This window comes from Aulostomus chinensis, chromosome 5, assembly GCF_037954235.1.
Source record: "Aulostomus chinensis isolate RoL2024-O1b breed Wild chromosome 5, RoL_Achi_v1.0, whole genome shotgun sequence".
Taxonomy (NCBI): Eukaryota; Metazoa; Chordata; class Actinopteri; order Syngnathiformes; family Aulostomidae; genus Aulostomus; species Aulostomus chinensis.
Window position 1 is genome coordinate 2,433,654 of NC_141324.1, and position 16,106 is coordinate 2,449,759.

Below are 16,106 nucleotides of genomic sequence, written 5' to 3' on the forward strand. Positions count from 1 at the left end.
TGAGTTTAATCTCCTAATTTTACGAGTTTATAAAATTCCGACTTTTTTCTCGTAACTGTAGAACTCAAACTCGTAGTCTTACTACCTTAGTTTGGTTCTGAATGGCCCTAACCCGAACCCGAACCCTCCGGTAAAAGTCAGTGTCCAAGTCCTGCAGAAATGCAGTGACAAATCCAACTGTGCAGAGCGACGGTCACGCGCCAGTCCGCTCGAGGTGTTGAATGCTGCGCAGGCGCGTGCGGTGGGGATGCCTGGAGTGGCGCCACAGTCGGTAAGTAACGTTAACATTCCTGTGTCCGTAACATCGTTTGATAATTGTTTTTCAAGTAAACACGGTTTTATAGTTTCATGGATGAGGACTGAGGACATGTTGTCAACATTTCTGTCTCTGTTGGGTGACACTGTGAGGAGCTACATGCCTCATACACGCAACTAGCAGCTAACTTGCTAGCAGTGCAGAAGAAGTTGGACATGTTCTCACTGAGTAAAGATGCACCTGCAGAACGTCAAATGTTAACTAGGTATTTTTCTGAGTGCCGATGAGACTTCAATACACGCTGCCTCGTGCTAAAGTTATATCTCATTGTTTACCTGTAGGTCGGAGGAGCTCAACGGCGCCGCTGCGCAATTCGAACTGGATACAAAATGGCGGCGTCCCCGGGGCGATTTGGATACGTTTCTCCAAGGGTTTTTTATTTGATTTTGTCACTCGGACTGTTTATCAGTTCTGGGTTGAGCTCAGACGTCCCGTGTGCCCAGAACTGCACCTGCTACGGGGATTCAGTGGACTGCAGTGGTCTGGCGCTGACAGCTACGCCTCTGGACCTGCCAGTCTGGACGGTCTCCTTGTGAGTAGACTTTGAGGGGATGAAAAAAAAAAAAATCATATATAAAGTAGGTAATATCTGTTGTTATCCATTAGACTGAGCGTCCACTCCAGAATCCCGAGTTGTATGGTCTGTCACCTGCAGCAGCTCTTTTCCGTTCTTCTGAAGAACAGTACTGACAGGCTTCTCTGGAAGAGGTGGACTTGCCCACCTCACCATTATGCCTCCACTTGCACTTTTGACTCTAACACATCGGTAGACGTCCGTTTTCATCGGCAATCGTGCTGAAGCCTGACAGGCTAAATTAAAATGGTGAGATTTATGGTCCATGTCAACATCCTCTGATGCTGCCCTGCGTTCATGGCTTGGACCGTCAAGAATTTCAACATGTCCAACGCCAACTGCTGTCATAGAGACTTGTACAAGCTTTTTTTTTTTGCAGGCGCTCCATCCCAAGTAAAATTCACTTAGTGGCAGGAGAAGAGACTTGCTCAAGGGTGCATGGAGATGTTGTCATACACATTGAAGTTGAGTGGGAGCCAAGATTTAGTTACTTGAATATGAAATTCGTTCAGTCTCCCTCAAAAATGTTTGTGAGGTCACGAGCCGTTATTATACTCCTCACTTTCTAACGCGTTTCTAATTAATTCATTGGACAAGTTGTCTGTTTGCAATGTCGTGTCTTTCCACTGACTGAACAGTGTCAGCTGGTAAACAGCTGGATCCTCCAACATGGTAAAAAATAAACGTTTGCATTATTCAGTGAGATTTATGACGGCTATTGGCCGAATTCCACTCCCTTGCCAGCAGTGGCTCACAAAGTGGATTTCTTGTGAATCAGGCAGGATAAGATTGACACCAGACTGCCAGTTCATGGAGGAAGTGAGCCAATGTGGAGCAATTGTATGGTACATTGTCTCAGGTTTAGGGAATGTAGTTCTTATCAAGCGGAGTGACACAATTCATTTAGAGACGACACTGTTGTCTGTCCTCCTGATCGACTTTTTGTCTCATCAGATCCTGCCCTCTGGCAATCATGAATCTTCGGTGGCAATTGTGTACCAAATTGTCAGCATCTGTCAGTGTGTAACTGTGAACACGAGGTTAAAGAGCAAGACCCCTCTGGCTCCCATGTCCCTGAGTTTGGCAGTGTGTCTTCCCCTGGGAAGTGAGGAATGCAACTTTCAAAAAGTCTCTAAAAACATGGATAACAGCACTTGAACCTGGGGAGCCTCATTGCCATGAAGTACCACTTAGCCAAGTAGAACCAGGAGTACCACCCCAGCTTTGGCTTTGGCCTGGAAGCCGTCCTCGAGATCTTGTGTGGGTAGGGTTACCTGATCCGCTGTAGACCTGCCCCGGCGGAATCCAGCCTGTTTCCTTGGTAACTGGGAGTCGACTACTGGCTCAATTCGGCTGTGTATCATCCTCTCCAGGATTTTAAAAGGGACACACAACAGCGAGATTGGTCGGTAGGACTTAGGGTCATCTGCTGGTTTGTTGGGTTTCGGGAGAGCTATGACAGCGGCCCGTCGCCATGTCCTTGGGAGCTTGAACCACCGGAGGCATGCAGAGAAGAATGCACACAGCCAGGCAGATGTTATTTCGCTCTGGTGGATCACAAACTCTGGGTGAATGTTGTCGGGGCCTGGTGCCTTGCCTTGTTTAAGTTTGGCCATGGTGTCCCTGAGCTCAACTGGTGTGAAATCTCCTGATAGGTTGGTGTTGACACTGGCTGCCCTTGAGAGACTGGATACCTCGCATGACGTTGAGTGGGCAAATTCTTTGTCTGCGTCTGGGAAACGACCATTTTTCAGGAGTTGGGCTGCGATGGCATTTGCTGTCACAGGGCATTTGGGAGCCAGTGTACTTCTTCCTGAGAGTTGGTTTATGGTCTGCCACGCTTCACGGCTGGAATGGGTAAAGTCAATCGACTCAACGGCCTCTGTCCATCTAGCCCTACGGGTGGCGTCCAACTTCTCAAGCAGTGCCTTTGCTGTCGCATCCACTTCAGCTCTTGAGCTAGCCTGCTGGTGGGCTCGCAGGAGGTGGTTACACTCCTCATTCCAACCTGAGATGTAGTTTGCATTGTAACCTCGTGGTATGGTTTTCTTCGCTGCTCCTGTCAGCACTTCTCAGTAGGCTGCATATGCGGCATCTACATCACGAGTGTCTGGGTCCGGGAGGGTGGCGGATCTTCTCTCTGTCTCGACAGAAAATGCAAGCCAATTGGCCTTCCGGAAGTTCATTCTTTTGACAGGCTTCCCCGTGACCGGCTGCACCAGTGATGGCATTCTGATGACGGACGGTCGGTGGTGTGATCATGGGAACCTGTTGATGACCCTTCTTTCTGGCATCGGGTCATGACCGTGGAATACAGCAAAGGCAAGGTCTGGGTTGGTGAAGGTGTTCCATCTGGAGGAGTAGAAGCTTGGTGGTTCTTTGGGGTCAAACAGAAGGTGGGCGTTGGCGTTGGAGGCCCACTTGCTCAGCGTCTCCCCATCCGGTGTTGTGTGGGAATATCCCCAGTCAGTGTGCTGGCAGTTAAAGTCCCCGGCGTAGATGGCAGGTGCTGGGGCATTTGGGAGGGCCGATGTGGACAGTACAGATGGTGGGGGCTTGTACACGTTCACAACCGTTGTTGTCTGTATCCTTGTGGACAACCACTCAAGACTGGAGCCTGGTGGAGATTGGACTGTGGCTGTCCATGGGATGGCCGGCCGCCCTGATGTGAGCTTGCTCCCCCCCGGCCTCTTGCACCCTGGTCTGACGTGACGATTGGTTGGCGATATAAGTTTCATGAGGTGGTCTTGAACCGTATCTCATTAACTTGCTGGGGAGGCCGTGTGGAGGCTGTCGTCTTCGCCCCCTCGGTGGGAACAAGCGGCCATCTCTCGCCAAGCCTGCGAAAGATTCCTGGGCCGTCTCTCACGTCTGGAAAGAGGGATGGAGGGGTGGGAGGCTTCGGGCTCCCTTTGTCTCGCTAGCCTCAGCCCACCATGCAAACTCAAACACACTGCAGCCTCCTCTCTGCCAACAGGCTGTGTGCCAGCTAGGCAGGAGGTGTGTACATGTGTGTGTGTGTGTGTGTGGGGGGGGTAGGTGTCTGACAGAGATAGTCCTTATTTATGCTTGATATAAATTTGAATCATATGGTATGGGAAGCTCAACCTGAAATGCAGATGTGTATGTGCATGAGTCATTGTGTGTGTGCGTGCGCACACACACACACGCACACACACACACTTCCTCCTTACTCTCCTGCTCTGTGTTAGGGGTAACACTATACTACTGGACAAACCACTCTCTAATCAGCCTCTATTAGGGGTGGGCAGTACACCGGTGTCATAGTCATCACCGGTGTGGCATTGCGCCACGACATGGATTTTGCAATACCGTCAATACCGTGGTAAATCAATTGTGCGCTTTGAACGGCTGCATTTACATCAATAACAGCCTAATTCTAAATTAGGCTCTAAATTTTCTTCACTGATTGGAATACTATAGGCCTATCTTGTTGCAAATAAAAAAGTAAAACATATTCATATCAGCTTTGTATGCGGTAAAAGGGGAGTGGCCATTCAATTAGCGTAACGAGCACTTAACCTGGGTAATCAATAAGGAAACGACCGAGGAAACATCGTAAAGAAATATCGGGCCTATTATCTGAAAAGAAATGAGTGGAATGGAGACCGAGGCCGCTGGAGAGGAAACTCTCGTTCCAAAAAGAGGAGGCACCTCCGTTATTTGGAACTGGTTCGGTTTTAAATTATCCGACACGGAGCAAACATCGATAATATGCAAAGTTTGCCGCCGTGTTGTGACAGCAAAAGGTGGAAACACAAGCAACCTGTTCCATCATTTAAAAAACATGCACGCCCGTGAATATGAAAAGGCAACCCGAGCTAAAGCGAGCGCAAGTGGGACCAGCAGCACAAGCGGAGCACGTCCCAAGAATAAACAGCTGTCACTGCAGGCATCGTTTACTGCTGCGACCCCTTACGATAAGAGTAGTAAGAAATGGAAAGATGTAACTAGGGCAATTACGCTCTATATCGCAAAGGACATGGTGCCCATTCAAACCATAGAGAGAGATGGCTTCAGACATGTGGTTCACACTCTGGACTCAAGATACGAGCTGCCTGGTTGTAAATTTTTTAGCCAGAAGTGTCTACCAGAGCTGTACACGGAGGTACGGGACAGGGTAACGAGCGAAATTCGCCACCTTGAAGCCTACTCGGCCACAACGGATTTATGGTCCAGCCGGACGACTGAGCCATACATTAGCCTCACAATCCACTTCATCGACGATGACTGGAAGTTGCGCAGCAGATGCCTACAGACCGCCTTCTTCCCCGAAGACCACACCGGAGCAATAATTGCCTTAGGACTGAAGGATGCACTTTCTGCTTGGGGCTTGGATGAAGCACGTCTGGTGTGCATGACAACGGACAGCGGTGCAAATATGGTGCACGCTCTGGAAATAGATACATGGACGAGACTCGCATGTTTTGGACACAGACTGCACAACGCTATTGGTACGTTAGACTATCTAAACTTAACATTTCATATCCAGAAAATTTGTCAAGTCCTTTTCTGTTTGTATTTTAAAAAAGAAAACAAAAACAAATGTAAGGCCACCACATTAGTATTGTATTTATCATTGTTAGTATAGTAATATTTAGCCGTGATTCCTCTGGGGACCAGGTCAGAAAGTAAAAGGAAAAAAAAAACATCAACATGAGATTATATGAAAAATATTATTTGATAATATGTACTATATGTCTGTGTTTAAAATGAAAAAGCTGTACTATTTGTGGAGGAATGTAAAAAATATTGACCAACATACATACAATATGTAGGCCTATTAGATTTGTAATAGCCTAATATTCAGCGTGTCCATACAATAAATACTTATGCTGCTCGACAATTAATGGTTTATTAAGTTTTTCCAACTATGATAACCTACTTTTACACTTAATGCTAATATCTTTATTCATTCCCTTATTTCCCAGAGAGGAGTGTCCAACATGATCCTCGAGTTGCATGGGCCACAGGTATGTGCAAAAAAGTGGTTGGTACATTTTCCTACAGCTGGAAAAAGAAGAAGGCCCTGACTAGTGCACAGATAGAGCTGAACCTGCCCCCCCACAAGCTGGTCACAGAATCCCCAACAAGGTGGGGGTCTCGTGTCAAAATGATGGAAAGGGTGTTGGAGCAGGAGAAGGCCATCACTCAAGTCCTGGCAGCAGACCAAAAGTCACGTCACCTTCTACCCACCTAGCAAGACATTGAGGTGTTGGAGGCCATAACCAAAGCACTGAAGCCTCTGCAAGATTTTACAGATGCCCTGTCAGGAGAGGAGTCTGTTAGTGTCTCCTATGTTAAGCCAGTCCTCCATCTACTCAATTCAGACATTTTGAAGCCAGAAGAAGACAAAGCAGGACTCTGCGAGGACATCAAGAAGAGGGTCCTGGATTATTTGAATGAAAAATACAAAGATCCTGCCACTGACGAGCTGCACACCATGGCAACATTCCTGGACCCACGGTTCAAGACCACCTACATGTCACCTGAAAAGTTGGAGGAAGTGAGGAGCAGAGTAGCTACAGAAACCAAAGCTCTGGAGGATAAGACAGCCACAGATGCCTCTTCCACAGAGGACCAAAGCAAGAGGGAAACTAGCACTGCTCCTGCACAACTGAAAAAGCCCAAGAACAGCCTGGGCAGTTTCTTTAAAAAGTGTAGCAGTGCACCACCAAGGCAGCAGGGCATTGATGTGGAGTTAGATAGCTACCTGCTGATGGTGACGGCTGACAGTGACTCTGATCCACTGGAGTGGTGGCGTCTCCAATGTTCCCACTTCCCCCGCATTAGCCGCCTGGCAAAAAAATACTTACGCATCCCGGCCACAAGCTCACCCTCCGAGCGTGCATTCAGCACAGGGGGCAATATTGTAACAAGCTCCAGGGCATCACTGAAGCCAGAAAATGTTGATAGGCTGGTGTTCCTGGCAAAGAACTTGAATGTCTAGTTTCATCAGAGTTTGGATGAAGAGAGAGTTCGTTTTTGTGAAAAGTACACATTATTATCCTGTTCTTGTGTTATAATACTACAATACACAAATTTTTGTTTTGTTGCACACTGTTAAGAATGATTGTTAGGTTTTTTGCAAAATAAATATGTTGAGAATGCATAATACTCTCCCGTGTCTCTTTTTGATAAGGCTACCTTCCATTTACTTATTATATTATAGAAATATTAACTTTATTCACATAAAGGCACAAATGTACCAAAAAAAAGTTAATACCGTGATATGGTACCGTCACCGTTCAAAAAATGAAAAATACCGTGATATTAATTTTAGGTGGCAGCTATGAAATATACTGTTTGCCTAAAGTGCCAATTGACCCCTGTGGGTAATGTTTAGAAAGTGAGCCAGGAGGAAGAGACACTGTATCAGTTGTCGTGATCGGCTGTCCTTGAAGGCCGGCTGAATCGATGAACTGCTGTGTTTCCAAGCCTCCTTAAAGTGGATGGATGAGGCTGCGTGTCGCTGAAAAGTGCCTTTGACAAGTGCAATGAAAACAAACGTGGCACTATTTTTACTGTTAAATGCAGGAGTAGACATTGATGTATTCCCTTTTTCTCTGTTTTCAGAAATCTTGGCCGTAACAAGCTAGCTAACGTCAGCGTGGAAGCCTTCGCCAACCTTCCCAATTTACGAGAGCTGTAAGTATTCCCCTACAGTGTATACACACCACACTCCAAGTCACAGCGGTAAAAGAATGTGCGGCACTCTTCACTTGATGCTCAGCCACAATGTATAGGTTGAATAGCATTAGGATTTACGTCTCCATACTGATGACAGTTGTTGCCGGGGGCATTATTTTGGTTTTCTGTCCGTCCACCCTGTTCTCATGAATGCGACGTGTCAACGTGTGGGAATTTTTCTACTTCCGGCACAAACACGTACCTGAACTTGGGGTAACTAATAGGTTAAGATGATCAAATGGCACTGTTGTCTCACTAAAGTCATTTTGGACCATAACTCAAGATGTCATGAGCTGACTATGAGAAAGTGTCACTCAAATGTCTAATAGGATATAATTAGGATATAATTAGTGAGGTCAGTCCCAGTGTGATATCATCATATTCCGCCAAACATGTTTTGGCCTTTATTGGCAGCGGTAGAACTGCAAAGTGGCAATCTTAATGGCTCTCACTAAAGCTGCATGCTGCAAATGTGATAAAACAATGGTGTACCAGCAACAGACACCAGGAAATACTTCATTAGTTTATGGGACGTGATGTCAGTCATGTTGGACATCTGCTACAAAAAAGAAAAACAAGAAGTATATGACAAAACATCTGAGCGGTACATAAATCTAAGCCCTTTTTTACAATTCTTTGTGTTATGCATTGTTAAATTCAGCCTCCTAAAACATTTTCAGCCAGGTCTGTCCCATTACTACAGCTAAGCTATAAGCACTTATGTGTGTAGATGATTTTTAATTCAGTCTTTCAAGGGTTAGGTGGGAGTCTTGTCCATCCCAAGGCTCTGCCCCACATTTTTGTTTTTGCTTACACTTCAAGTCTGCTGAGTCTTGCTTTGTGACTGAAGTTGCTGCTCTCCGAACACGCTGCTCTCGCCACACACCACACGCTTGCCACTCTACTTCCTTGCAGCATCCCCGTATGTGTTGCCTTCAGCGAAGCCCGATTGAGAGTAAAGTGGCGGTTTTCTATAGTAAGCATCCCCTCCACCACCTGATACTGTGGCCACTGCTGGCCTTGTAAATATTTTATATGGTGAGGAGAGGACTTGGCTCGGTGTCACTCAGCACCAATGCACAAGACACATACACACACACATACACTCGCTAACTGGTGACACACACACTGGAGACATCTTCGTCCGGCTGGCCAGCCAGTCATACGCTCCTTGACATCTGTTTTACTTCGGTGTTGTTTTTGTTTTGTGAAAGGATGATTTGATATCTGCCGTGTGGCAGACATGACACGTGGGGTTATGAAATTGAGTTACACTGTTTGATTGAATTCATCCTTATGTGATGGAGCATGTGGAAAGGTCCCACCTGTCCCAGCATCTCTAGCTGAAAGTTTGTTTAGATGTTATAAGATTCAGGTCAAATTAAGAGTAGCTTTAGTTTGAACGAGACCTCTGCCTCGTCTGGTCACATAAAGTTGTTGACGGGTGTCACTGTTTCATTCTTTGTCATTAGAGTCCTACAGGGCTGACACATTTCTGTTGGTCAACCCAGAAGTTAATATCACCATGGGTTCCCCTTGGCCACAAGCTGGCTGCTTCCATGGATTGTAGGTCACTCTACAAAATAAGATGTCAAGTCTTCCAGGTTTATTCAGCAAGATTGTCACAAAAGAACACCACGTTAAGGATTTGGAAGTGTAAATGCAATCTTTACACAGCTGATGCTATGGCACAGATGGGTTATGTACTGCAGATGCATTACCCCAATGTCACCACAACTAACTTCCTGTTTTTGCAGTTTTTACTGTCTGCATCAACTCTCTGTGGACTGATTTAGCTAATAGTTAGCAGCTGCAGTTTTTTTTTTTTTAGAAATATGTCTTTATTATAAATTGTGCAAATAAACCATACAACTCAAATGTAGACAGATTTTACATATGCATTGTGTCTTAATTACATTTACACAACTTTTATACTTTACACCCCCCCCCCCCCCACCCCACCCCTCAAACCAGCACACGCAGTCTTAGTTCACAAACATAGTGGGATACTGTTAATAAACTAGAAAATACAATAGACATAGATACAGATATCAAAGTCTTTTCACAGCCTTCAACCTTCTTTCTTTGGTCTGGGAAGTACCTTCCAAAATATATTGGATATCCTCGGCCCAACATATTGGAAAAATGGAGTCCATACCTCGTAAAAAAGATCGATTTTGCCACGAGACCAATATGTTAAATAGTCCATCGGTAAAAGATCAAAAATTACCTTATGCCATTCTGAAACTGTGGGTGATTTGTTTGAGATCCATTTTAATAATATGGTTTTACGTGCAGCATAGGTCAACACATTCAACAATTTCTTCCTGTAGATATTCTTGATTCTCAAATGTGGTCTTCCTAACAGAAGGCATAGCGGATCCAAATCCAATTCTCCATCAAATACCAAATTCAACCTTGAAACAACCTTCCCCCAGAAATCCTGAATATGTACACAGGTCCACACAGTATGTAGAAAACTCCCCACCTCTGTACGACACTTCATACACAGAGCTGATTTCTTTGGGTCCATTTTATTTCTGAGTTGAGGCGATATTTGAAGACGATGTAACAACCGGAATTGTAATTCTTTTGTTCTGTTACATATGGATATGTTGTTAGCATTCTCCCATTTACTTGTCCGTGTATCCTCATCCATCACCACCCCAAGGTCCTGAGCCCACGTTTGTAGGATGTCATGATCTACTTTACAGGACTTAGAGAGGGCCTCATAGCAACGCCTCACTATAAACTTATTGTTATGTATTTTATCAAGTAGATGTTCAGTGGGTGACAGTTCCAAATTAAATCTGCACTCAGTTTGATTCTGAATAAAACTTCTCACTTGTAGGAACCTAAAAAAGTGTGTTTGGGGTAGTTTATATTTTAGTCTTAGTTGATCAAAAGACATCATTCTACCTCCTTCAAATAAGTCCTTTAAAGTTCTAATACCTGCCTTCTCCCATAAAGAAAAAACATTGTCCATCATTCCTGGGAGAAAATCTGAATTTTTCTGTATTGGGGTAATTGGTGATAAAACACCTATTCTCTTCTCCCATTTTTTTAATCATATCCCAAACCTTTAGTGTAGATTTGACAATAAAATTGTCCTCCACAATCTCCGAGTCTTTTCGGTTCAAAATAAAAGGGAGACTAGCTAGTGTTATTGGTTTTCCCAAATTGTATGTTTCAATATCTAACCAGACAAAGTTTGGGTCATTTCGTACCCAGTCTACCAAATACCGAAATTGAGAAGCCAACTGGTATAATTTGATGTTGGGGACTGCCATGCCTCCTTTATCTGATGGCAACTGTAACCTTGCTAACTTAAGTCGTGGTCTCTTATGGTTCCAGATATATGTCCTAAACCAGTTATTTATAAGTTTGATAGTGTTATTGTTTAGTAGGATGGGAATCATCTGAAATTGGTAAAGCAGTCTCGGCAAAATGTTCATTTTTATCAAGGAGATTCTTCCCAACATTGAGAGTGGTAGAGAGGCCCATCTATCCAAGTCATCATGGATGCGTTTAAGAAGAGGTTGGAAATTGGTTTTGTACATTTTTTGAAGCACGGGAGTGACAAATATACCTAGATAAACAAAGCCTTGTGTTGCCCATCGGAAAGGTGATAAACCAGGGGGAAGAGTGTGATGTGTTTGACCCAGTGGCATTGCCTCTGACTTATTAAAATTTATTTTGTTAAGTGCCACACCTCCTAACACAACATCATCTATTTTCCTCCAGGTCACAATAAACAACGACTGTGCCGTTGTCTCTTTCAGGTGGCTGAACCACAATGAGCTGACCTCCATACCAGATTTAGGACAGGCTGCTTCTGACATTGTATCACTCTACCTGTGAGTACTGCCATTCTTACTACTTCCTTAGCATGGTACCAGACTGATCTGGTTCTCTGTTACTGTGTTCTTAGGTCAGTGGCCTCTTTGAAATGTTCTTGAAATAGTCACATGACGTCTGTCGAGGATGCAAACTCTTTAGGTAACTCTGCATTAGCATTTGAGAGGCTGCGAAATGTAAAGTGACGAATGTGACCGATTATATGAAAATGTATTAAAAAAAACCTCAAAATTCCACTTGAGCTCTATTGGCATGAGTATGGAGTTCTGTCTTGAGCGATTAGCATGCTGTCAAGTAAATAACTCATCGTATTAGCTGGCTGTGGGGACTGCCTGCTTTGGCATCTCACTGGATATTTACTGCCCTATGTGGAAGGGTGTGTGTGTTCTGTATTTGTCACAAATGTGAGCCCAGTACTCCATCAACAGCACATCAAGTTTTACATTGCCGAAAGTAAATTTTGATGGAAAATGGCAGTTTTTGGATGTTTTACATGCTGCAGTTTGGAAGGTAGTGAATTGATTCCTTAATTTTTGTGACCGTAATCATAAATGTGAAGTTCTTGAAGTGTAGATGATACACCAGATTCTTCTGAGTCAGAGCTTATTTTTCATTCAACACTTAAAGTATTAAAGTAGTCAATGTTATCCATACACAGATATTTTTTTTGTATTACTGAAGAATGTCTTTAGGAATGCAAGCCAGTGAAAGGCTGTCCCAGGAAGACCAAAATAGTCTCGGAGATGAATGTCAAAGTCCCGGAGCTGTTAGATTACATGGAATAAGATCCTATCAGCTTTTATTGGATATTTAAGATTCAACAGTCAGAAGTACAACCATGTCAGTTTTCCATCTGTTGAATGGGCTGGCGATTTCCAGAGTGCCACATTGTTTTCCTGTCTCACCAGTGAACATTCTTAAAACTCACCCATCCTGAAACTATAAAGACTAACCCAACAGTCATTCTAGTGCTCACGATTAGCTTCACTCTGTATTTTCTTTTGCACCTTGCTAGCATACAAGCCTATTGCCTGAAAGCTTGCAGCTGCTGCTTCCTGTAACACTGGTCATCATCATATCATTTTCATTGGTGAGCAACGGGGGAGTCACACCTTTGCCTCTCAGTGTGTCATCTGCCCCCTTCTCAGCATTCATCATGATGCATTGTCAGACTAATTCTGCTCTGGTTAGTAGAGGTGGGTTAAAAATGTCTAAATCCCGATATTTTATCATATACATTTGTAGGAAAGATTATCGATACATAAATCCCAGTATCGATCTTTTAAAATAAATTAGATTTTACCCGTTTATTTTTTTGTTTTGTTTGCCCCTTCAGTCTGGCGTGATTTAGTGCGTAGTGCAGCGTTACTGCGGTCAGATGATCAGATCTCGCGGGATCCAGGCCACGTGCCTCCGATCAGAGAACAACAAGATGGCGGAAGCGCAACTTTAATATCCGGCAAATTTAAGAGCCGGTGTGTGGCAGCACTTCGGCTTTAAGAAGCAAGAAAACTGCGCCCAACTTGACAAAAATAATGCTGTGCGCAAAATGTGCAAAGTAGAAGTGAACGGAATGGAAATACAACTAATCTCTGGAGCCATGTGACGAGGCATCACCCAGAGGACACTCAGCAACCAGGAAACTACAAGTCCCTGCAACAACCCTCGCTGGAGACAGCATTTGGGACCAAGTTTCCATCCACGCCTCCACGTGCAGAGAACATCACTTTGGCTCTGGCAGTTTTGATCTGCAAGGACCTCAGACCATCCTGAGTGGTAGAAAATGTAGGCTTCAGACCCCTCGTCCAGACACTGGAACCATGCTATGTGCTACCGACACGGAAACAACTGAGTCAAGTCTCAATCCCAAAGATGTACAGAGAAGTTAAAAACAACGTCACAACTGCACTGAAATCAGCAGAGAGAGTTGCCATAGCTGGTGACAGCTGGACAAGCAGAGCTACGATTCCTGCTTGACCATCACCTCTCAGCACACTGACAGTCACTGGTCCCTCATGTCCCACGTTGACAAACGCGGGCGATTGAAGCTCGCCACACCGCGAGTCATCCTGCTGAGCTGCTGACGGTTTGTGGAAGTCTAAGTTGCCCTTTTGTTTTGAATGACGGTCAAATATTTAAATAAAAAGTGCATGATATTGTACAACTATTGTTTAATGGTCAGTTCTCAATGTAAATATTAATATTTAATGATGCAGCAGGGTAGAGGGTTACTTTTACAATTAAATTTACAGCATTAGTCCTTTGAGAATGTCTTCCATTACCAAAGCAAAATTGGTATTGGAACTAAAATATTGTATCGTATATTGGATCGAATCGTATCGGAAATCGCATCGACTTGGGACCCAGTGGAATCGTATCGTATCGGGAGGTCAGTGGTGATACCCAGCTCCACTGGTTAGTAAGGAAAGATTCGAGATGTATGTGTCATGTTTCCGAAGCATTGTGTCATTTGAATTATTTTTCTTTTAGTTTGGATCTTTTGTGTCCAGTGTAGCTGGCAGTTTGCATTCAATACAAAACAGACTGGAACAAGTTCAAATTGCCGAATTGCAGCCCCTCCAAATGATGGGGGTGTCTTTTTTGGGCTTGACTCGAAGCCTGTTGCTAGGGGAAGGCCTGTGGGCCTGATCTTCAAGCAGGCCAGAGGGAGGGTCGGATATTTACAAAGCCACGCAGGAAAAGTGAAGGCTCACTGAAGCACTTGCAGCTGCAGCTGTCAGTCACATGGCTTACAGTAAAATGGGTAACAGAGCAGGGTAAGAAGGATGAGGCATGGAGGAAGGGATAAGGCATGTGTAAAGCGTCAGATCAGGGTGACATCATCGTGCGGCGAAAGCAGAATAGTTTAGAGGGAGTAATAAAAGAGGCTGCAGGAGGGTAGTGCGAGGCAAAGGAAGGAAGATCAATGTGTATACTTGGTTACTCCCAAAGTTAAATCCAACCAGCGCTGTGCTTGTTTCATAAGGATCTAGTGTTAATGGGCTGGTAAGTTGGTCGTCACTTGCAGGACTTTATATCTCATGTGTAACCACAGACATTGGAGCCAGTGGCAAACCTCAACGTGAATCACCCACCTGTGGCTATTCTGGGCTGGGGATCATCAGCACAAACCACCCAGTTGTTGGCGAGCAGGGAGGTCCAAAGACCAGCCCCTGAATTTGTTTTCAAAGATTTGAAAATTCAAATTCAGGGGCTGGAGTAAGGATACTGATGACTCGTGACATAGTTCAATTTACAGCAGTCCCACTCCAGCACTCACACCATAGTCCTTCTTTAAACAGATTGCTCACAGATCTTGCAAGTGGTCACATACTATTCAGATCTGCTAGCATAGCAGATAGCATTTCCTCTACCTTACTTTCCTTTTCCCTCTTGCAAAAATCCTCTGCAGAACAAAATGCTGTTTGTTTGCCACGAGGAAGGCAAGGTGTGGTAGCAAGCCGGCCCATGTGGCCACTTCTAACCTATAAAGCATTGAGTCCTACTAAAAACTATTGGCTATGGATAAATGTAAATACAGAAATAATGATACACAGACAATTATTCACATCTATGGTACTCAATTACACAAGCTGAGGTCGCAAAATTGCCTGTCTGCTAAAATGAGGTCAGGCTGGGGAGTTTTCTCTGGCCCCCTTTCAAACCTGACCACCAGTGATATGTATAGCCATGTTGTCCTCAAACCTGGGTGGATAATATGCGGGTTCTGTAGGGCCAGAGTGTTCTCCATATATTCGTAGATGGACTGTCAATGTCACTGACATCATGACAATGTTGCCCTGCCCTAGAATAACCACCAAACATCACAGATGCTTTTCTAAAGTTTCTCAAGAATCTTGACTCCAAATTACTTCAAACTCCTTCTTTCGATCTTCAGGATGACACCTACAAAGGTTAAAATGCATGATATCAGCCATTTAGAAGAAGATCACCTCAACATTCTCTCTTTTGTCAGAGAGATGCCTCTGCCAGCCCTCTAGTGTTCTTGTGCCACCCATGGAGGATGGTCTGGAATTCAAGCTTGTGTGAGACAGTGACACACAAGCACACACACAGCAGATAGGTCAAGAATTTGATTTCAGCCACTCATCAACAGTGAACTTCTCCCATGTGGCTGCTACTGTCTGACTTCCGTGCATTCTTCAAATGTGTCTCTCTCTCAGCTGTAGTGCGCTGAAGAGCGATTTGGTCTAAAAGAATAATCATCAATAAGTATGAATATAACTATTGATTACTGAATACATTTACTAATTAATATTAAATATTAATTATTCAGGGCACCACCCTGATGAGTTCAGGGAAACTAAAATGTTGACCAAGTTTGAGAAAAGTGATCAGTCTCAAACAGTTTATCCACTAAACAGTCAATATTCAGTAATATCAACTAAATAGGGACAACTCTGATCTTGAGATCCGAGCGCTGGCCACCACTTGGACACGTGACCACAGTTTTGTACACAAAAGACACTACGACTTCTCTCTTACAAATAAAAGTGTTCATTAAACACAATGCATCAATCGATCAGCAACACGTTGATATAACGGCTCTATCTAACCAAAAGATATAAAGTGATATGTGTGAGCGTGTGAGTGAAGGAGTGTGTGTGTGTGTGTGTGTGTGTGTGT

At 44.2% G+C, this 16,106-nt stretch overlaps 1 protein-coding gene and 1 pseudogene across 3 annotated transcripts in view; both read left to right on the forward strand.

The window, feature by feature from the left end:
• The first annotated feature begins 126 nt into the window (after nucleotides 1-126).
• The window catches only part of LOC147260878 (leucine-rich repeats and immunoglobulin-like domains protein 1), a 39,673-nt gene continuing 23,693 nt past the window's right edge, over nucleotides 127-16,106 (forward strand). For 2 of the 3 annotated variants that reach the window (XM_086205113.1, XM_086205114.1), the window contains exons 1-4: nucleotides 127-271; nucleotides 598-848; nucleotides 7,488-7,559; nucleotides 11,384-11,458. In XM_086205113.1, the coding sequence (XP_086061239.1) occupies nucleotides 248-271; nucleotides 598-848; nucleotides 7,488-7,559; nucleotides 11,384-11,458 (422 nt within the window). In that variant the 5' untranslated portion in view covers nucleotides 127-247. Of the gene's footprint in view, nucleotides 272-392; nucleotides 522-597; nucleotides 849-7,487; nucleotides 7,560-11,383; nucleotides 11,459-16,106 lie in introns of those variants that run through there. The other variant, XM_086205115.1, reaches the window with a different exon arrangement.
• On the forward strand, nucleotides 4,699-6,861 carry LOC147260879 (E3 SUMO-protein ligase ZBED1-like; annotated as a pseudogene).